Genomic DNA, 21,344 nt, shown 5'->3' with positions numbered 1-21,344 from the left:
AGCTCAGTTTTTGGTTTCCACTCCCTACTGCTGGCCTCTCCTTGGCAGTCATCCAGTTGTTTATCCCCTCCTGCTCTTCATACGATGAACAACTGGAGGACTGCTAAGCCTCAGTCTGGGGCCAAGCTGAGCACGTGACAGAGAGTGCCTCTGTCCAGAGTGTCCCCGGAGGGCAACCTCCCATGGCACGCACAGCACCCAGCCCACCTGCATCTGCATCTCCCTAACCGGCCTGCACAGCTTGGTCGAGAAGTAAATGCATGCAGAGCTCCGCCTCCATTGTATTCTTGCCAGAAATGTTCAGTCTAAGTCGAACAGTGAGAAACGGAACACCCAGGCTGTGGTAGCCTCTGCAGAGCAACTGATCTGGGCGCTTCAAAACATCAGTGTTGTGAGAGAAAGAAAAGCAAACCCAGGCAGGAACATGCCTTGAGAGGTGTGGATGCCAGCAAGCGTGATAGGAGGGCTGTGGTCACGTGGGACGTTTTCTTGTTGGGAGATACACAACAAAGGATCCAGGGGTAAACAATCATGACTGACAACTTTAAAATGTGTGGAGATAGACAGATAGGTAGAACACATACATGCGACAAAATATTAACAACTGGTGAGTTTACCATTCACTGTACTGCTCTTTCAACATTTTCAATAATTGAAATTTTTCACAATATGAAATTGGAGAAAAGAGCCAGGTGTGGTGGCTCACGCCTGTAATCCCAGCACTTTGGAGGCTGAGACAGGAGGATCACTTGAGGTCAGGAGTTTGAGACTAGCCTGGCCAACATGGTGAAACCCCCTCTCTGCTAAAAATACAAAAATTAGCCAGGCATGGTGGTACGTACCTATAATCCCAGCTACTTGGGAGGCTGAGACATGAGAATCGCTTGAACCCAGGAGGTGGAGGTTGCAGTGAGCCAAGATCACACCACTAAACTACAGCCTGGGTGACAGAGGGAGACTCTGTCTCAAAAGAATAAATAAATAAATAAAGAAGTTGGAGAAAAGAAAACTGACACTGCTCACAGCCAGTTTGTTTGGAGAATCACACTGAACTCAACCTGTGTTCTCAACATTAAGAACATGACATGAGAAGAGTAGGGTAGAGCAGGCCTGTGTTCTGTGTGGGTGCTTGCACTTGCTGGGGCCAGGCCAGAGATGCCAGCCCTGCCGGCCACAGGTGCAGCACACTGGGCCACCCCACAGCCTGCATCCCGCTCCCAGGAGCCCATCCATCCCTCCACACTCTTCCCATGGGATTCCACATATGTCACCAATGCCATTTGTTACTCTGAGTTAAAGTTGTTTTTTCAAAGGCTGCCTCCTTCACTAGTCAATTTTGAACCATCAACAGAGCCAGCTGATTAACAGATTAAAACTCTAAATGTCTTTTTTTTTTTTTTTTTGAGATGGAGTCTCGCTCTTGTTGCCCAGGCTGGAGTGTAGTGGCGCAGTCTTGGCTCACTGCAACCTCCGCCTCCTGGGTTCAAGTGATTCTCTTGCCTCAGCCTCCCAACTAGCTGGGATTACAGGTGCCCGCCACCAGGCCCGGCTAATTTTTCCTTTTTTAGTAGAGACGGGGTTTCACCATGTTGGCCAGGCTGATCTCAAACTCCTGCCATCAGGTGATCTGCCCGCCTCGGCCTCCCAAAGTGCTGGGATTACAGGTGTGAGCCATCACGCCCGGCCAACTCTGAATGTCTTTAGCCGTATGTACATGCATATTCAGTAATATTTTTCTATTACATTATAAAGCATATAGCACACCTATCAGAGTGGCCACCATAAAAAAAAATGTACAAGCGTTGGCAAGGATGTGGAGAAAGAAAACCCTCACTCTCGCTGGTGGGATGTGAAATGGCGGCTACTGTGAAAATGGCGTGGACTTCCCTAAAAGTTCAACACAGAGTTACTGCGTGACCCAGCAATTCCACTCTGGGTATACGCCCAAGAGAACTGAAAGCAGGAACTTGAAGAAGTATCTGTACGCCCATCTTCACGGCAGCACCGTTCACAATAGCTGAAATGTGGAAGCAACCCAAGTGTCCACCAAGAGGTGGATCCACACCGCAGTCTACCCATCCCATGGAGCGTGATTCAGCCTTCCACACCCGCAGAGTCTACTCATCCCACGGAGCATGATTCAGCCTTCCACACCTGCAGAGTCTACTCATCCCACGGAGCATGATTCAGCCTTCCACACCTGTAGTCTACCCACCCACGGAGCATGATTCAGCCTTCCACACCACAGTCTACCCACCCACGGAGCATGATTCAGCCTTCCACACCACAGTCTACCCATCCCACGGAGCATGATTCAGCCTTCCACACCTGCAGAGTCTACTCATCCCACGGAGCATGATTCAGCCTTCCACACCTGTAGTCTACCCACCCACGGAGTGTGATTCAGCCTTCCACACCACAGTCTGCCCACCCACGGAGTGTGATTCAGCCTTCCACACCACAGTCTGCCCACCCACGGAGTGTGATTCAGCCTTCCACACCTGCAGAGTCTACTCATCCCACGGAGCATGATTCAGCCTTCCACACCACAGTCTACCCATCCCACGGAGCATGATTCAGCCTTCCACACCACAGTCTACCCATCCACAGAGCATGATTCAACCTTCCACACCACAGTCTACCCATCCACAGAGCATGATTCAACCTTCCACACCACAGTCTACCCACCCACGGAGCATGATTCAGCCTTCCACACCACAGTCTACCCACCCACGGAGTGTGATTCAGCCTTCCACACCACAGTCTACCCACCCACGGAGTGTGATTCAGCCTTCCACACCACAGTCTACTCACCCACGGAGTGTGATTCAGCCTTCCACACCTGCAGTCTACCCACCCACGGAGTGTGATTCAGCCTTCCACACCTGCAGTCTACCCACCCACGGAGTATGATTCAGCCTTCCACACCTGTAGTCTACCCACCCACAGAGTATGATTCAGCCTTCCACACCTGTAGTCTACCCATCCCACGGAGCATGATTCAGCCTTCCACACCACAGTCTACCCATCCCACGGAGCATGATTCAGCCTTCCACACCTGTAGTATACCCACCCACGGAGCATGATTCAGCCTTCCACACCACAGTCTACTCATCCCACGGAGTGTGATTCAGCCTTCCACACCACAGTCTACCCATCCCACGGAGTGTGATTCAGCCTTCCACACCACAGTCTACTCATCCCACGGAGTGTGATTCAGCCTTCCACACCACAGTCTACCCACCCACGGAGTATGATTCAGCCTTCCACACCACAGTCTACCCACCCACGGAGCATGATTCAACCTTCCACACCACAGTCTACTCATCCCACGGAGTGTGATTCAGCCTTCCACACCACAGTCTACCCACCCACGGAGCATGATTCAGCCTTCCACATCACAGTCTACCCACCCACGGAGTATGATTCAGCCTTCCACACCACAGTCTACCCACCCACGGAGCATGATTCAGCCTTCCACATCACAGTCTACCCACCCACGGAGTATGATTCAACCTTCCACACCACAGTCTACCCACCCACGGAGTATGATTCAGCCTTCCACACCACAGTCTACCCACCCACGGAGCATGATTCAGCCTTCCACACCACAGTCTACCCATCCCACGGAGCATGATTCAGGCTTCCACACCTGTAGTCTACCCACCCACAGAGTATGATTCAGCCTTCCACACCACAGTCTACCCACCCACGGAGCGTGTCAGTTCCATACCCAGTCCCACGGAGCATGATTCAGCCTTCCACACCACAGTCTACCCACCCACGGAGCATGATTCAGCCTTCCACCCACAGTCTACCCACCCACATTCAGCCTTCCACACCACAGTCTACCCACCCACGGAGCGTGATTCAGCCTTCCACACCCGCAGAGTCTATCCCACCCACGGAGTGTGATTCAGCCTTCCACACCCTACCCACCCACGGAGTATGATTCAGCCTTCCACACCTACCCACCCACGGAGCATGATTCAGCCTTCCACACCACAGTCTACCCACCCACGGAGCATGATTCAGCCTTCCACACCACAGTCTACCCACCCACGGAGCATGATTCAGCCTTCCACACCCACAGAGTCTACCCACCCACGGAGTGTGATTCAGCCTTCCACACCCACAGAGTCTACCCACCCACGGAGCATGATTCAGCCTTCCACACCCACAGAGTCTACCCACCCACGGAGCATGATTCAGCCTTCCACACCTGTAGTCTACCCACCCACGGAGCATGATTCAGCCTTCCACACCCACAGAGTCTACCCACCCACGGAGCATGATTCAGCCTTCCACACCTGTAGTCTACCCACCCACGGAGCATGATTCAGCCTTCCACACCCGCAGAGTCTACCCACCCACGGAGTGTGATTCAGCCTTCCACACCTGTAGTCTACCCACCCACGGAGCATGATTCAGCCTTCCACACCTGTAGTCTACCCACCCACGGAGCATGATTCAGCCTTCCACACCCGCAGAGTCTACCCACCCACGGAGTGTGATTCAGCCTTCCACACCCACAGGAGTGATTCTACCCACCCCCACGGAGTATGATTCAGCCTTCCACACCTGTAGTCTACCCACCCACGGAGCATGATTCAGCCTTCCACACCACAGTCTACCCACCCACGGAGTATGATTCAGCCTTCCACACCACAGTCTACCCACCCACGGAGCATGATTCAGCCTTCCACACCCACAGAGTCTACCCACCCACGGAGCATGATTCAGCCTTCCACACCTGTAGTCTACCCACCCACGGAGCATGATTCAGCCTTCCACACCACAGTCTACCCACCCACGGAGTGTGATTCAGCCTTCCACACCACAGTCTACCCATCCACGGAGCGTGATTCAGCCTTCCACACCTGCAGAGTCTACCCATCCCACGGAGTGTGATTCAGCCTTCCACACCACAGTCTGCCCACCCACGGAGCATGATTCAGCCTTCCACACCACAGTCTACCCATCCCACGGAGTGTGATTCAGCCTTCCACACCACAGTCTGCCCATCCCACGGAGCGTGGTTCAGCCTTCCAAAGGAAGGAATTCTGTTACAGGCTACAGCATGGGTGAACTCTCAAGACACGATGCTGAGTACAACAGACAGAAAAGGACAAATACTATATGATTCAACTTACTTAGGTGGCTTGAGAAGTGCATTCCCACCCACAGAGACAGACAGTACAGTGGTGGGTGCCAGGGGCTGGGGGAGGGGGAATGGGGAGTTAGCATTTCACAGGGGCAGAGTTTCTGTCTGAGAAGATGAAAATGTTCTGGAGATGGATGCTGGTGATGGCCACACAACAATGTGAACATGCTTCATGCCATGGAACTGTACACTTAAAAATGGGTAAAATGGGAACTGTTATGTATATTTTAACATAATTTTTAGAACATGTTTTTAAGTATATAGAAATGTTGACTGGGTGCAGTGACTCACACCTATAATCCCAGCACTTTGGGAGGCTGAGGCGGGGGATAACCTGAGGTCAGGAGTTCGAGACCAGCCTGGCCAACATGGTGAAACCCCGTCACTACTAAATACAAAAAATTAGCCGGGCGTGGTGGCACGTGCCTGTAATCCCAGCTACTCGGGAGGCTGAGGGAGGAGAATTGCTTGAACCCGGGAGTCAGAGGTTGTAATGAGCTGAGATTGTGCCACTGCACTATAGCCTGGGCAATAAAGCAGGACTCCATCTCAAAAAAAAAAAAAAAAAAAAAGAAAGGAAAGAAATGTAATAACTGAGTTGCAGTTTCCAGGAACTTCCTTGTATTCTGAAATCTAAAATCATTGGTTTTTGAGACTCGTCCCCTAGAATATGTTTAAAGAGCAAAATCAACTCCCTGTAGCAAGAAAATAATTTTGGAAATCTGTTTGTTTAAAAGCAGACAAAGGGGCAAAAAGATAAACATCCAAAGAGGCCACAATCGTACAGAAGCAATGAAAAATGCAAATATATCAGAAAAGCAAATGCAAATGAAAAACATTCCAGCAGAAAAGTTAACAGAACTAATGATCAGAGACAAACACTTTAATTTCAGTAACAGTAGGGAAAAATAACAGCATTCATGCATTAAAACTAAGAGCCTTCACAAAGACGTCTCAAGATGTATTTTGAACAACAGAGGACAGGCTCTTGGGAGACCTCTGGGTCCTGCCTCAGAACATCGAGTCCTCAAATCCGAGTGAGGAAAGTCTGGGGAGCTGCATTGTGGAGCCATCAGAAAGTACCTGGAGCGGCTGCTGCTGGGCTGGAAAAGCCGCGGAAGTCCTCGGGGGGAAGCTGGGTTGCTATGGCAACAGGAGTGCCAGGCTGCCCGTGCTTTCTGGCCACAACCTTTACCTGAGAGGGAATATTCAAAGGGAAGAGAGGAAGAAGGGAAAATAATGTTTAAACTTTGCAAAGTTGATCACCACCAGCACATCCCATGCAGCTGGCAGCCTCAGCCACTAATAGAGGGGCACGGGGACAACTTGGCTCTCTGATTGCAATTTAAGGCCTCACGGGGCTGGAAAGAACAAATCTGGCCCTAGGCACTGAAGCTTTGTTTGAAGTCCAGTTTAAACCTCAATCTGTGGCCAACAGGTAGCCACGGTCAGGCTGCACAGGCCGCGTCCACACAGCTTCACGCAGGAGCCCAGTGGCAGTGTCAGAGGGTGGCCCACCCCTCACGGCAGGGGCTGCAGATGCCTGGGGAGGCCATGGTGGGGCATGAGGAAGAATGACAAAAGGCCGGGCGCGGTGGCTCAAGCCTGTAATCCCAGCACTTTGGGAGGCCGAGACGGGCGGATCACGAGGTCAGGAGATCGAGACCATCCTGGCTAACCCGGTGAAACCCCGTCTCTAGTAAAAAATACAAAAAAAAAAAAATAGCCGGGCGAGGTGGCGGGTGCCTGTAGTCCCAGCTACTCGGGAGGCTGAGGCAGGAGAATGGCGTAAACCCGGGAGGCGGAGCTTGCAGTGAGCCGAGATCCGGCCACTGCACTGCAGTCTCGGCGACAGAGCCCACTCCGTCTCAAAAAAAAAAAAAAAAAAAAAAAAAAGAATGACAAAAAACACTCCCACTGAAAATGTGTCCTTTCTTAAAAACACACTTTGATCTGATAAAACAGAAAGACAAATTAATCTGCATCTCCATAATGACAGCTTCTTAGGAGTAAGTAAACCAAAGAATCTTTCCAGAGACATTAACTGCTTCACATCCAGGGTATTCAAATGGGAATACCCTTGAAATTAAATGAACTCAAAGTCAAACGGCACTTTACAGCTTAAAATCACAGAGAGAAATACAAGAAAACAGAAACTGGTTCTTACTTCTGGCTGACAGGTCTAAAAAAAAAAGGAAAAGAAAAAGAAACTGGTTCTTCTGGCTAAATATGTCCAGAAGGCTAAATATAAACAAGCACATATCATCATAAATAATCAAAACCAAACCTTAATATTTGTCAGTACCCTGGAATAAATTAACACTTTAAATAAATCAGATAGACAGTAAATCTTATGTTCTGTATAAGTTACCACAATTAAGTGGGTTTTTTTGTTTGTTTGTTTTTTGGTTGTTTTTTTTTTTGAGACAGAGTCTCGCTCTGTCGCCCAGGCTGGAGTGCAGTGGCACGATCTTGGCTCACTGCAAGCTCCGCCTCCCTAGTTCACGCCATTCTCCTGCCTCAGCCTCCCGAGTAGCTGGGACTACAGGCGCCTGCCACCGCGCCTGGCTAATTTTTTGTATTTTCAGTAAAGACAGGGTTTCACCGTGTTAGCCAGGATGGTCTCGATCTCCTGACCTCGTGATCCGCCCGCCTCAGCCTCCCAAAGTGCTGGGATTGCAGGTGTGAGCCACCGGGCCCGGCCCACAATTAAATGTTTTAAAGAAATCAAATAGTGGCCAGGCATGGTGGCTCACGCCTATAATCTCAACGCTTTGGGAGGCCAAGGCAGGTGGATCATGAGGTCAGGAGTTTGAGAGCAGCCTGACCAACATGGTGAAACCTCGTCTCTACTAAAAATACAAAAATTAGCTGGACATAGTGTTGCACACCTGTAATCCCAGCTACTCAGGGGGCTGAGGCAGGAGAATTGCTTGAACCCGGGAAGTGGAAGCTGCAGTGAGCCAAGATCGCACCACTGCACTTAAGCCTGGGTTGACAGCTCCATCTCAAAAAAAAAAAAAAAAGAAATCAGGTAGCTTGATCCTGTAATCAAGCATGCTTGCAGAAAGTGCACAAACATTTCTTACTCTTTCAGGAACCTGCAATATAATCACTGAACAACATGCCTAAAATTGCTTGACACTGGCCACAGGTATCAGCCTTGGAAGGAATTCGGTTCTAGTAGGAGGTATTGAAGCCTATAACCTTGACCCAAAAGAAGAGAACTTCGTTGTGAAAATGGGAATCTGGGCATTTCAGTAGGCGGGGGGTGGGGGAAGGGTTCGGCAGTGCTTGGAGTTGAAGGAGAGTCTGAGCTGTGGGCATCCTCCAGGGACACCAGTGCCTGAGTGTGGCGGCCCTGCCTGAAGATATGTTTGAGATCAAGTCATCCAAAGCTGAAAAGAAAAACCGTTAGAGTTCACTCCTTCTTGGAAGGTAGGGTGTCTTTTAAATACAAGTCTTCTCATACAAATTTAAAACACTGAAATTAAGTATTCTGGAGTAGTTCAATAATAGTATTGAAAAGGTTAAAAGGGATATGGAGGCCGGGTGCAGTGGCTCACGTCTGTAATCCCAGCACTTTGGGAGGCCAAGGCAGGGGGATCACCTGAGGTCAGGAGTTTGAGAACAGCCTGGCCAACATGATGAAACCTCGTCTGTACTAAAAATACAAAAATTAGCCTGGCGTGGTGGCAGCCACCTGTAATCCCAGCTACTCAAGAGGCTGAGGCAGGAGAATTGCTTGAACCCAGGAGTGGGAGGTTGCAGTGAGCCAAGATTGGGCTATCACTCCAGCCTGGGCAACAAGAGTGAAACTCTGTCTCAAAAAAATAAAAAATAAATAAATAAACAAAAGGGATATGGAGGCACCACTCCCTTGATACTTACAATTTCTAATATATTGACTACAAATACATCACACAAAGGTGTCAACAGGAAGATTCTACTATATTGAGAGGCAAAATTTTAAAAACACTTAAGATATGAAAATAAGGCATTAACACATCAATGTCAGTTTACACACTGACTTCTAGATACTTCTGAAAATTTCCTGAAAACTCAATTTAATGATTTTTAAGGTTTCAAATGTATATAAACATCATTTGTTCAAAGGCTTTAAAAGTGCATTTTTTCACTTGCACCAATTCCCCAAGCAAAAAACCCATAGGCAAATGTACCTAATTAGTTTAAATAATATTTTATAGCGCTAATGAAGTTTGGTAACAGGGATCATGTTAGTAGAGTCAACCTAAATACACAACAAGCAGCTGGAATGTGAGCAATATTACACAGAGGAAAATAGTCACGAGAAATCAAAATGTTAGTACACTTCCAATATTTTACTATAAAATGATCATAAAACATAAATTCCTAAGATGCTAGTCAGGATCTATAGAAACTTATTTCTACCATTTAGAAGTGAACTTTAATACAACGATTAACTTACTTTTCATGTGACTATCAAAGCTGTTAGACTGCTTATCTTCAGTATTTCTTTTTTTTTTTTTTTTTTTTTTTTTTTTTTTTTTTTTTTTGAGGCGGAGTCTCGCTCTGTCGCCCAGGCTGGAGTGCAGTGGCGCGATCTCGGCTCACTGCAAGCTCCGCCTCCCGGGTTCCCGCCATTCTCCTGCCTCAGCCTCCCGAGTAGCTGGGACTACAGGCGCCGCCACCACGCCCGGCTAATTTTTTTGTATTTTTAGTGGAGACGGGGTTTCATTGTGTTAGCCAGGATGGTCTCGATCTCCTGACCTCGTGATCCGCCCGTCTCGGCCTCCCAAAGTGCTGGGATTACAGGCTTGAGCCACCGCGCCCGGCCAGTATTTCTTAACTGAATGCCATAATGACCTTTCTAAGGAGACCTTCAGCTGATCCCACAAGATCTGTAGGCTGCAGTCCCTCAGCTGTGGTGTGCTTTAAGATACTCCCATGAAGATATTCTCCTCAACCTATGAATACCTTATGGGAAAGTTTCCTAGTTTCCAAACATAGTAAATGTTTAAAATAATTGCTTTCTAATTTTGTTGCATTATAGGAAGAGGATAGTTCATATGAAATTAATTTTATAAATTTTATTGAGGATTCCCTTGGGGGTCAATTTACAAATAGTCTCCATGTATACTCTAAAAAAATTATTCTTTGTTGAAAGTTTTTACACACACATATATATACATGTGTGTTATACACTTAAACAGGCTAATTTGTATTGTTAATTTGAATAGTTCACATTCTACATACTTATAATTATTTTATTTATTTATTGTCTTCCGAGAAAAAAGCTAGTAATTCCTCATACAATCGTGGATTTAAAAACTGCTCCCTGGGAGGCCAAGGTGGATAGATCACAAGGTCAGGAGTTCGAGACCAGCCTGGCCAACACAGTAAAACCCCGTCTCTACTAAAAATACAAAAAATTAGCCGGGCGTGGTGGCAGATGCCTGTAATCCCAGCTACTTGGGAGGCTGAGGTAGGAGAATTGCTTGAACCAGGGAGGTAGAAGTTGCAGTGAGCCGAGATCATGCCGCTGCACTCCAGCCTGGGTGACAGTGCGAGACTCCATCTCAAAAAAAAAAAAAAAACAACACACACACACACACACACACAAAACACAAAAACTGTTCCCTTGAAACTCTATCGATAGGCCACACATGGTGGCTCACGCCTGTAATCCCAGCACTTTGGGAGGCTGAAGTGGGCTGATCACTTGAGGCCAGGAGTTCAAGACCAGCCTGGCCAACATGGTGAAACCCCATCTCTACTGAAAATACAAAACATCAGCCGAGCGTGGTGACACATGCCTGTGATCCCAGCTACTCGGGAGGCTGAGGCATGAGAATTGCTTGAACCCGGGAGGCATAGGTTGCAGTGAGCTGAGATCGCACCACTGCACTCCAGACTGGGCGACAGAGCGAGACTTTGTCACAAAAAAAAAAAAAAGAAAGAAAATGAAATTCTATACACTTTTGCTCTGTGTATTTTGAGTCTAAGTTAGAGCTGTACTTGTTCAGAAACTCTTGACATTGAGATGTGTGTTCAGGAACCTTGGAACCTTGGCTTTGAGCTCAATCAGCCCTGACTGCAGGTGGCTGGCAAGGGTGGACTCTGGAGGTTCTCACCTTGCACAGCACAACCGTTTAGGAGCAGGCAAATGTGGTGACATTCCAAGAAAGGTGCCAGGACGCTGCCCCCGTGAGCACCTGCCACAGAGGTGCCTGAACCACCACCGGAGAGGGGGGCTGCCGGGGGTTCAGCCAGGTGCCAGGATCCCCGGAACCACCCTCTGTAAACGTGGGGAGCCTGTGAGAGACTTTAAACCACTATTCACGGCCACAGTGTGTTTTAAAAGTGAAGTGCCTAGAACGCATGCTCTGAGATGGTAAGCTCTGCATTGCACCTGCACGTCTAAGATGGTAAGCTCTGCATTGCACCTGCACGTCTAAGATGGTAAGCTCTGCATTGCACCTGCACGTCTAAGATGGTAAGCTCTGCGTTGCACCTGCACGTCTAAGATGGTAAGCTCTGCGTTGCACCTGCACGCAGCATAAGCCCTGAGCTCTGCTTCCCGTGACAAGCACCAAAACAGAGAACTGTTACCTCATCATTAATGACTTCAAAGTGCTCCTCCTCCTCCTCTTCAATGTCCAAATCATTCTGCCTAAGATATGCTTGTAATGGTCCATACAGTCTCTCCTTGAAAGCTAAGAAATCCATCATGTTCCCTTGAAAGTGTTGCAAGAAAAACAGTTCAATCAAATACTCCTTGAAGACCTCCTTCAGAGCCTGCATCTCCTGGTAATGATAGTCCAGGCACTGCTTCCTCATCTGCGCCATCTCCGGAGAGGCTGGGGGAATCTCCTCTAACTTCTTGGGAGCCTTCTTCACTCCCGTGTTCCCCACAGACGTGAGTGGGAGGCTGGAAAGGCCTGGGGGCACGGCAGTCCTGGAAGGGCTGGTGGGTGGCGGGGGGGCCATCATCCCAAACCCTGCTGCGCCCCCAGCCCCGGGGAGCAGCACGCCGGGCGTCCTCTCGAAGCCCAGGGGCCGGGACAGCGGCGGCCCCTGCAGCACCTGCTGCTGCTGGACCAGCTGGCCCTGGATGCTGCTGCTGATCTGTGGTGGCAAGTTAGCCGTGATGTGGCTGGGGCTGGCCAGGGGCTGCAGGCCAGCCCCACCTGCGGCTGCAGGGCTCTGGGGTCCCAAGTGGTGGATGGTGCCCCCTGACTGTGTGTGGGGCTGGGAGGGTCTCCGCTCTCGGACTGTGATGGGCGTACCCGGGTGCTGGAGCTGAACCTGGGCTCCCTGGGCGATCTGGGTGAGTCCTGACCCATCCTGAAACACAAAGTGTCCGCCACTGGATGGGCTCAAGCTGATCTGCCTCACCAGCACACTGGCATCCACGAAGCCCCCCGTGGGGCTGCTGCTGCAGAGGCCCAGCCCAGGGCCAGGAGCCCCTGCACGCACATTCTGCAGGGCCTGCCCTGGCCCGGGGCTGGGCTATGTGGGGCTCTGGGTCTGAACCTGCTGGGATATGGGGATGTGACCTGAATGTACCATGGAGACCCGTGCTCAAACTGCCATGGCTGAGTGCCAAACTGGAAGCCTGGAGAGGTGGGACTGGGGAGTGGCAGTGGGGCCAGTGTGACTTGTGGGATTCCCTTGAGCCCAGGGCCCATGCCCTGCAGGGCAACATTCATGTTCTGCCCACCCGCAGGGCTCCCTCTCACCATCAGCTGCTGCAGTTGGTGGCTGGGGGATGGCAGCGTGAGGGGCGGGGGTGGCTGGGAGCATGCTGGCTGCTCCTCGCCCGTGCCGGGGCAGGCCCTGGGCCACTGGACGTGGTGCTGGCTGCTCTGGGAGTTGCTGATGCGCTGCATGGCCACGTCTTCAGGAAATGCTCCCTAAACAAACGCAGAAAAGTTAGAGTTGAGTGAGGCGAGCTCCATGCCCGGGCGCCTTTCAGAGCCTGCACAGGTGTCCCGAAAGGTGGCTCAGGAGGGGCCAATGCAGGCCTAGCAAACTCCAGGCACCAGACTGCTACCCAGGTCAACAAAGGCTCAGATCAGAATATCCGCTCCGTGAGAGATGCTTGGCAAGCTCCCCTGCCTCACACTTTTCTTGAACTGAAGTATTAATACCTGCTTAATCCAGCTCTACCGCAAGGGGCTGAAAGTGCTGGCAAGGAAAAGCATGGGAGGGAGGAGAAGGGCGAGAAGCACAGCACAGCAGGGCATCTCCAGCGGGCGGTAGATGGTGGCTCAGGATCACGAAGGTCAGTTCTCTATGCCCCTTACATGATCTCATTTAGTTTTCACAGTCAGGCCGTGGGGTCACTCCTATTGATAGACCATTTCCACAGACAGACACTGAGGCAGCGAGCAATGAGCTCCCTGGGCTGCAGGGTCCAGCCCTAGGGGGCTTAGCGGGTGTTCTCCCTGTGTGCGGAGACGAGAGATTGTCATAAATAAAGACACAAGACAAAGAGAAAAGAGAAAACAGCTGGGCCCAGGGGACCACTACCATCAAGGCGCGGAGACCGGTAATGGCCCCCAACAGCTAGGCGCACTGATATTTATTGCATACAAGACAAGGGGGGCAGGGTAAGGAGGGTAGATCTTCTAAGTGATTGATAAGGTGAAGCAAGTCACGTGATTACAGGACAGGGGGCCCTTCCCTTTTAGGTAGCCGAAGCAGAGAGAGAAGGCAGCATACGTCAGCGTTTTCTTCTATGCACTTATGAGAAAGATCAAAGACTTTTAAGATTTTCACTATTTCCTCTACCGCTATCTACTACAAACTTCAAAGAGGAACCAGGAATACGGGAGGAGCGGACAAGGAGCGTGACCGTTGAAGCACAGCACCACACGGAAGGGTTTAGGCCTCCAGATGACTGCGCGCAGGCCTGGATAATATCCAGCCTCCCACAAGAAGCTGGTGGAGCAGAGCGTTCCCTGACTCCTCCAAGGAAAGGAGACTCCCTTTTGCGGTCTGTTAAGTAACAGGTGCCTTCCCAGACACTGGTGTTACCGCTCGACCAAGGAGCCCTCAAGCGGCCCTTATGTGGGCGTGACAGAGGGCTCACCTCTTGCCTTCTAGGTCACTTCTCACCATGTCCCTTCAGCACCTGACCCTATACCCGCCGGTTATTCCTAGGTTATATTAGTAATACGACCGAGTGATATTAAAGGCTAATGATTAATGTTTATACTAATGATTGATAATGTCCATGATCATCTCTATATCTAATTTGTATTATGACTATTCTTATTCTAACTATTTTCTTTATTATGCTGAAACAGTTTGTGCCTTTAGTCTCTTGCCTCAGCACCTAGGTGATCTTTTGCCCACATCGGGCCAAGCTATGAAGTGGTGGAGCCATCATCCAGCTCCAAGCACACGGGCTCTGAGGCCCATGGGCCTCACTAGAGGCCAACACCGTGGACAGGTCCAGAGCCTGCCCCTGAATCTGGAACTTGGACACTGTCAACCCCAGTGCTAAAACATCAGTTCCACGGATTTGATCCTGCATGAAGACTGAACACTTGATTGATGGTTTTCAGCATTTAATCTGTCCTGAAGGACTCAGTGCATACTGCCTGGTAGAAAAACGCAAAGGGAATCTGTTTCAGAAGCAGTCATTCCAGAGACAGGCTGGAAACGCGGGGACAGAATGGACCTGAGGCACGCCAGGTGTGGCCTGACCCTGGCTGGGAGGACAGTCCAGCTCCCACCTTCCTACCATGACGGTAGACCCCAACTGCCACGTGTTTTTTAATGAAGGCCATGTATTATAGACAAATGCATTTTATGGATGGCTCAGACCTGACGTTTTTTCCATCATCACCAACATAGAAATTCAAGGGAAACATTCAAAAAGCTGCAAAGATACCACCACTACAGAAGCTGCCTCTCCTAACGCCGGAGGCTCAGGGACGCAGACGACAGCGTTTACGTGGAAACGGCACACGCTCACATCCGGCACGAGGTGTGGCGAGCCAGGCAGGCACCAAGCGATGCCTGCCAGCAAAACCATTTATAAAGAGTGCTTGATAAACACACTATTTATGTTCGATTTTAAATGGAAAAATTCAAGATCCAAAATTATGTAATTTGAAAGATTTAATAAAAAGACTCAAAATATGCCCACAGGTGATGGTCTCTGGGTTAGGTGGATTATAATGATTTTTTCCCTTTTTATACTTTTTTGTACTTTCTAGATGTTCTATAATTACTATGTGGTATTTTTATATCCACAGGGAAAAAAAGGCATCTTTTTAAAAAGTGTTTTTCCTGGCCAGGCACAGTGGCTCACGCCTGTAATCCCAGCACTTTGGGAGGCCGAGACGGGCGGATCACGAGGTCAGGAGATCGAGACCATCCTGGCTAACATGGTGAAACCCCGTCTCTACTAAAAAATACAAAAAACTAGCCGGGCGAGGTGGCGGGTGCCTGTAATCCCAGCTACTCGGGAGGCTGAGGCAGGAGAATTGCTTGAACCTGGGAGGTGGAGTTTGCAGTGAGCTGAGATCACGCCACTGCACTCCAGCCTGGCGACAGAGTAAGACTCTGTCTCAAAAGAAAAAAAAAAAAAACAGTGCTTTTGTTTACTAGTAAACTCTTCTTCCAGGTGTGCAAAGTTTGCACATGAGGGACTGTAATCTAGTAAAATAATAATTAGAAGATGCATAGAAGACACAAGGCAAAAATTTATTTGTACATTATTTCTAACTCAGAACACTTTTTCCTATGAAATGCAATGACTATAGTCTCTTTCTAAGATAAGGTAGATCAGTGGCTCTGTACCTTGGAAGACTGTGCCCACAGGGGACATCAGGCAATGTCTGGAGGCATTTTTGGTTGTCACAACTGATAAGGGTGGGAGCACCACTGGCATCTGGTGGGGAGGGGCCTGGAGATCGCTAACCATCCTGCAACACACAGCGCGGCCCCACCGTGAGGAATCTTCTGGCCCTCAACATGAACCGGCTGAGGCTGAGAACCTAAGACAGAGGAGGCAGCCCTGTGGGGCTGACCCGCCACACCATGCACACCGTGTGTCCAGGACTGAGCGAGGGCTTCTCCTTGCAGTCAGGCCACCCAGGCACACAAGGATGCAGCCTGGCCCTCAGTGGCAGCCAGACTGACCCTGGCTCTTCAACTTGTTGACACAGAGGGGGCCACTGGCCCTCCTGAGAATCTGGTGAAAGCTGTGCACTGTTCTTACCAAACACACCTCACAGCCACAAGCTTTACATGTTCACACACAAGGGGCTCTAAGAACCAGACCCTCACTCGGCAGTAAGGGATGAGGCGGGGGGAGCCAGTGACTCCTCATGGGGCAGAAGGGCAGCTGGGTCCCCTGTGAGAAAGCCCAGTCTGGGCGGGGCCAGCCATCAGGACCAATGGTGGGCAAGAGTCCTAAGGGGACCATAGAAGGTCTGGGGTTAGCAGGCAGTGCCTGGGCTCTGGGGAGGAGATGAGGGGACAGCGAGTCGGAGTGCAGAGGAGCCTGTGCTTGTACCTGGGAGGCGGGGGCGGTCCTCTTCCATGACTGCTCCCAGATGACAACTCCCACCAGAGCAACGCTCAGAAAGAGGACAGCGTATACGTCCCCTTCCCACAGCCGTAGTCAGAGCCTCCTGCCAGCCCTGATCACAACATAAAGGGCTGGCGGTGTCTCCGTGCCTGTGTGCCCTAGGCACACACACAGTCATCTCCAGACACCGCCTTGGCTGCTGGTAGAGCCTATGTGAGGACGGTCAACACACAGCCAAACTGTAACTCTCTGCCCACCACAGGTTTCTGTGGTCTCCATGCAGCAGACATCCCTGGGAGCCCCCAGGCTGCTGGGCAGGGCTTCCTCCTCAGTTCAGATTCTCCACAGATGCTGCTTTTCCTGAGGCAGAGTGCAGCAGAGACCCTTCCTGTCACCCTACACTGACGCAGGCCTGAAACCAGAAAAGAGGCTCAGAATACTCACGGGGCACAATCGGGCTGCAGCAGGAAGAAGGGAGGGGAGCCCTCCTGGAGCCATGCAGGCTGGTCAGCAATATTCAGTACATGCACTGGAGAAGGCAAAGGCCAACCAGCAGTTCAGCCGTATTCGCTGTATTAGAGTGAACTTAGTGTATCAGAGTGAATCCCAGCACTTTGGGAGGCTGAAGCAGGCGGATCACTTGAGGTCAGGAGTTTGAGACCAGCCTGGCCAACATGGCGAAACCCCATCTCTACTAAAAATACAAAAGTTAGCCAGGCGTGGTGGTGCACACCTGTAATCCCACCTTCTTGGGAGGCTGAGGCAGAACTGCTTGAACCCCTGGGAGGTGGAGGTTGTAGTGAACCAAGATCAGGCCACTGCACTCCAGCCTGAGTGACAGAGTGAGACTCTGGTCTCCAAAAAAAAAAGGAAAAAAGACAAAATAAAGATTTTTCCAAATGTACAAAACTGAAGAATTCACCACCAGCAGATGTGCAGTATAAGAAATGAAGGACATACTTTAGGAATAAGGAAGACAGATCCAAGGTGAAAATCTGGTTCCATACAGTAAACTTGGGAAGAAGAAAACTTCCTCAACTTGATAAAGAATCTCAGTGGCTACAACAGCTAATATGATACTCAGTGGTAAAAGCCTGAAAGCTTCTCCTCTAAGATGGAAACAAGGAAGGGATGTAATATGTCTTGGATCTGTGTCCCCACCAAATCTCATGTCGAATTGTAATCCCCAGTGTTGGAGGAAGGGCCGGATGGGAGGTGACTGGATCATGGGGGCAGTTTCTCATGGTGTTACAGCATCCCCCTTGGTCGCAACAGTGAGTTCTCATGAGATATGGTCATTTAAAAGTATGTATCACCAGCCAGGCTTGGTGGCTCATGCCTGTAATCCCAGCAGTTTGGGAGGCCGAGGCGAATGGATCACTTGAGGTCAGGAGTTCGAGACCAGCCTGGCCAACTTGGCAAAACCCCGTCTCTACTAAAAATACAAAATTAGCCAGGCATGGTGGCGCACACCTGTAATCCCAGCTACTCAGGAGGCTGAGGCAGGAGAATCACTTGAACCTGGGAGGTGGAGGTTGTATTGAGCCAATATTCACACCACTGCACTCCAGCCTGGGAGACAGACAGAGATCCTATCTCAAAAAAAAAAAAGTATATCAAAAAACATAAAATATTCAAGAATAAATCTGATAGATGTGCAAGACCTGTACACCAAAACCACAAAACACTGCAGGGAGAAAATTTTGAAGACATTAACAGTGTTCATGAGTCAGAAGATTCAGTATTGTTAATATGTCAGTTCTCCCAAAATTGATCTAAAAATTGAATGTAATGTCAATCAAAACCCCAAGAGGCTTTTAACAGAAATTGAGAAGCAGATTTTAAAGTTCATAAGGAGGCCGGGCGCGGTGGCTCAAGCCTGTAATCCCAGCACTTTGGGAGGCCGAGGCGGGCGGATCACGAGGTCAGGAGATCGAGACCATCTTGGCTAACACGGTGAAACCCCGTCTCTACTAAAAATACAAAAAACTAGCCGGGCGCGGTGGCGGGCGCCTGTAGTCCCAGCTACTCGGGAAGCTGAGGCAGGAGAATGGCGTAAACCCGGGAGGCGGAGCTTGCAGTGAGCTGAGATCCGGCCACTGCACTCCAGCCTGGGTGACAGAGCAAGACTCCGTCTCAAAAAAATAAAAAATAAAAAATAAAAAAAAAAATAAAGTTCATAAGGAAATGCAAACAACCCAGAAGAGCCAAAATTATGAAAAAGACAAAAATATTTAGATTTCCTGACTTTAACATGTAATATAAAGCTATAGCAATTAAGACAGCGTGGAAATAGAACGATGTTACAGAACACCAGAAATAGATTCACACATACATGGTAAACAAATTTTCAACAAAGAGGAAAGATCATAAAGTGGAGGAAGGATAATGTTTTCAAATATGATGCTGAAACAGTTGGATATCCATATGCAAAAAAAAGAACTTTGATCCGTTATTGTACAACAGACAAAAAAAAATTCAAAGTGGATTGTAGATCTAAATGTGAAATCTAAAACCAAAAACTTCCTAGAAGGAAATATAGAAAAAAAAATCTTTGTGTGTGATCTTTGTAATTCTGGGTTAGACAAAGATTTTTCAGATTCAACAGCATGATTCATACAAGAAAAAACTGGTAAGTTAAGCTTCATGAAAATTAAAACTTCTGCTCCTGAAAAGACACTGTTAAGATAACCACAGACTAGAAAATATTTTCAAATCACGTATCTGATACAGAACTTCTATCTAGAATTCTTCAACTCAGTTTTTTTTTGTTTTTAATTTCACCAGGCAAAAGATGTCAACAAACACTGTCAAAGAAAAATGGATAGAAAATAAGCACATGAAAAGATGCTCAACATCAGTAGTGATTAGAGAAATGCAAATTAAACCCACAGTGAGATACTCCTACAGGCCTTACTAAGACGGCTCAAGACCGATCATACTAGCTGCTAAGGATGTGGAGAAACTGGAACCTTCATATACTACTAGGGGGAATATAAAATGGTGCACACACTTTGGAAAACAGTTTGGCAATTTCTTAAAAAGGTAAACACCTGCCATATAATCCAGCCATTCCACTCCTAGGTACTTACCCAAGAAAAGAGACAGCAGGTGTCCATACCAAGTCTTGTAAGTGAGTATTCCTCCTAGGTTTATTTGTGAGAGTCAAAAACTGGAAACAACCCAAATGTCCACTGACAGATGAATTGATAAAAAAATTATGATCTATCCCTACAATGGAATCTATTTGGAGTATCATTCAGCAATAAAAAGGAATGAACTGGTGATACATGCAAAAAAATGAATCTTAAAAAAAAGGTTAAGTGAAAGAAGCCAGACACAAAAGAGGACACTGTTCCTAATTCCATTATAAGGAATTCTAGAAGAGGCCAATTACATGACAGCAGATCAGCGCTTGCCTGGGGCTGGGCCTGAGGTGGGAAAGGTGGCAAAGGGATGCAAGGGCCCCTAGGGCGAGGAAAACACCCTAAAAAGCTGCTCTGCAACTACGTGGTGAATACTTACCAGGATTCAACGAAGAGTGCACTTAACGTGAGTGAATTTTATGGTAGGTAGCTTATACCTAAATAAAGCTATTTTTAAAGTATAGTGGATAAATATGCATTTATATTTTTAATTGACTATTTTATCTATTTTTTTTAAAGGCTGGTGCCTGGACTGTTAGAAATGCAAAATGCTTGTTCCCTGGTGCCACAAAGAAATAGCACTCGAACATTAATTTTCTCAGCAAGGCAGTTTTTACTTTCTGCAGAAAGCATGCTCCTCGCAGATGGAACAATGGCAAGAGCACACCTGGACAGGGCAGGGGCAGGAGTTCTTATCCCTGAGGCAGGTAGTCCCTGCTGCTGTGTTGTTCCCCTATTGGCTAGGGTTGGACCACACAGTCTTAGCTAATTCCGATTGGCTATTTCAAAAAGAGCGGGAGTACAAGCCGGAGTGGCAGGGTGAGTAGGTTGGTAGGAAGGATGGTTAGGAACAGGTAACAGGTGACTCAGGTCAAAGCAGGTGATTGGGATGAGGCAGGACGGAGCAGGTGACCAGGGGAACGGATGTGAACTACTGATTAGGACTGGTGGGAAAGTTGTTTACTGAAACTAGAGGCAAGGGGGTGAAGAGAACCAGGAGGTTAAACTTTAAAATGGAGAATCAAAGAATAAGAAAGCTGAACAGACTGACATACTGATTCTTTGAAGAGAAACTTGGGGTTCACTATATTTAACTCTTGATTTCTACGAATCAAGTGTGCTCAGAAAATCAAAGAGGCTATAGAGAGTCTGAAAACTATGATTCTGTCTCACTATTAGAACAGGATTAGTAGGGAGAATGAGACTAACAGAATATAAACCAATTAAAATATAGAAAGAGATATTTCCTGAAGAGAAAGGCTGAAAAAAAACTTTTAAAGATAGGTTGGATAGAAAAAGAAAAACAAGGCCAGGTGAGGTGGCTCATGCCTGTAATCCCAGCATTCTGGGAGGCCGAGGCGTGTGGATCACTTGAGGTCAGAAGTTCAAGATCAGCCTGACCAACAGGGAGAAACCCCATCTCTACTAAAAATACAAAACATTAGCCAGGCATGGTGGCGCATGCCTATAATCCCAGCTACTCAGGAGGCTGAGGCAGGAG

The 21,344-nt window shown here is 48.6% G+C and overlaps 1 protein-coding gene across 11 annotated transcripts in view; it reads right to left on the bottom strand.

Moving 5' to 3' along the window:
• The window catches only part of LOC126930558 (putative EP400-like protein), a 54,016-nt gene that overhangs the window by 21,159 nt on the left and 11,513 nt on the right, over positions 1–21,344 (bottom strand). For 9 of the 11 annotated variants that reach the window (XM_050747713.1, XM_050747721.1, XM_050747720.1 and 6 more), the window contains exons 2-4: positions 12,889–13,062; positions 11,759–12,493; positions 6,248–6,359 (exon numbers count right to left, since the gene is read on the bottom strand). In XM_050747713.1, coding sequence (XP_050603670.1) covers positions 6,248–6,359; positions 11,759–12,493; positions 12,889–13,038 — 997 coding nt within the window. In that variant the 5' untranslated portion in view covers positions 13,039–13,062. Of the gene's footprint in view, positions 1–6,032; positions 6,360–11,594; positions 11,661–11,694; positions 12,494–12,888; positions 13,063–21,344 lie in introns of those variants that run through there. The other 2 variants (XM_050747722.1, XM_050747723.1) reach the window with 2 other exon arrangements.

This window comes from Macaca thibetana, chromosome 11 (assembly GCF_024542745.1).
Source record: "Macaca thibetana thibetana isolate TM-01 chromosome 11, ASM2454274v1, whole genome shotgun sequence".
NCBI lineage: Eukaryota > Metazoa > Chordata > Mammalia > Primates > Cercopithecidae > Macaca > Macaca thibetana.
Note: the sequence above shows the minus strand (reverse complement) of the source record. Positions and strands in the feature narration are given on the sequence as shown.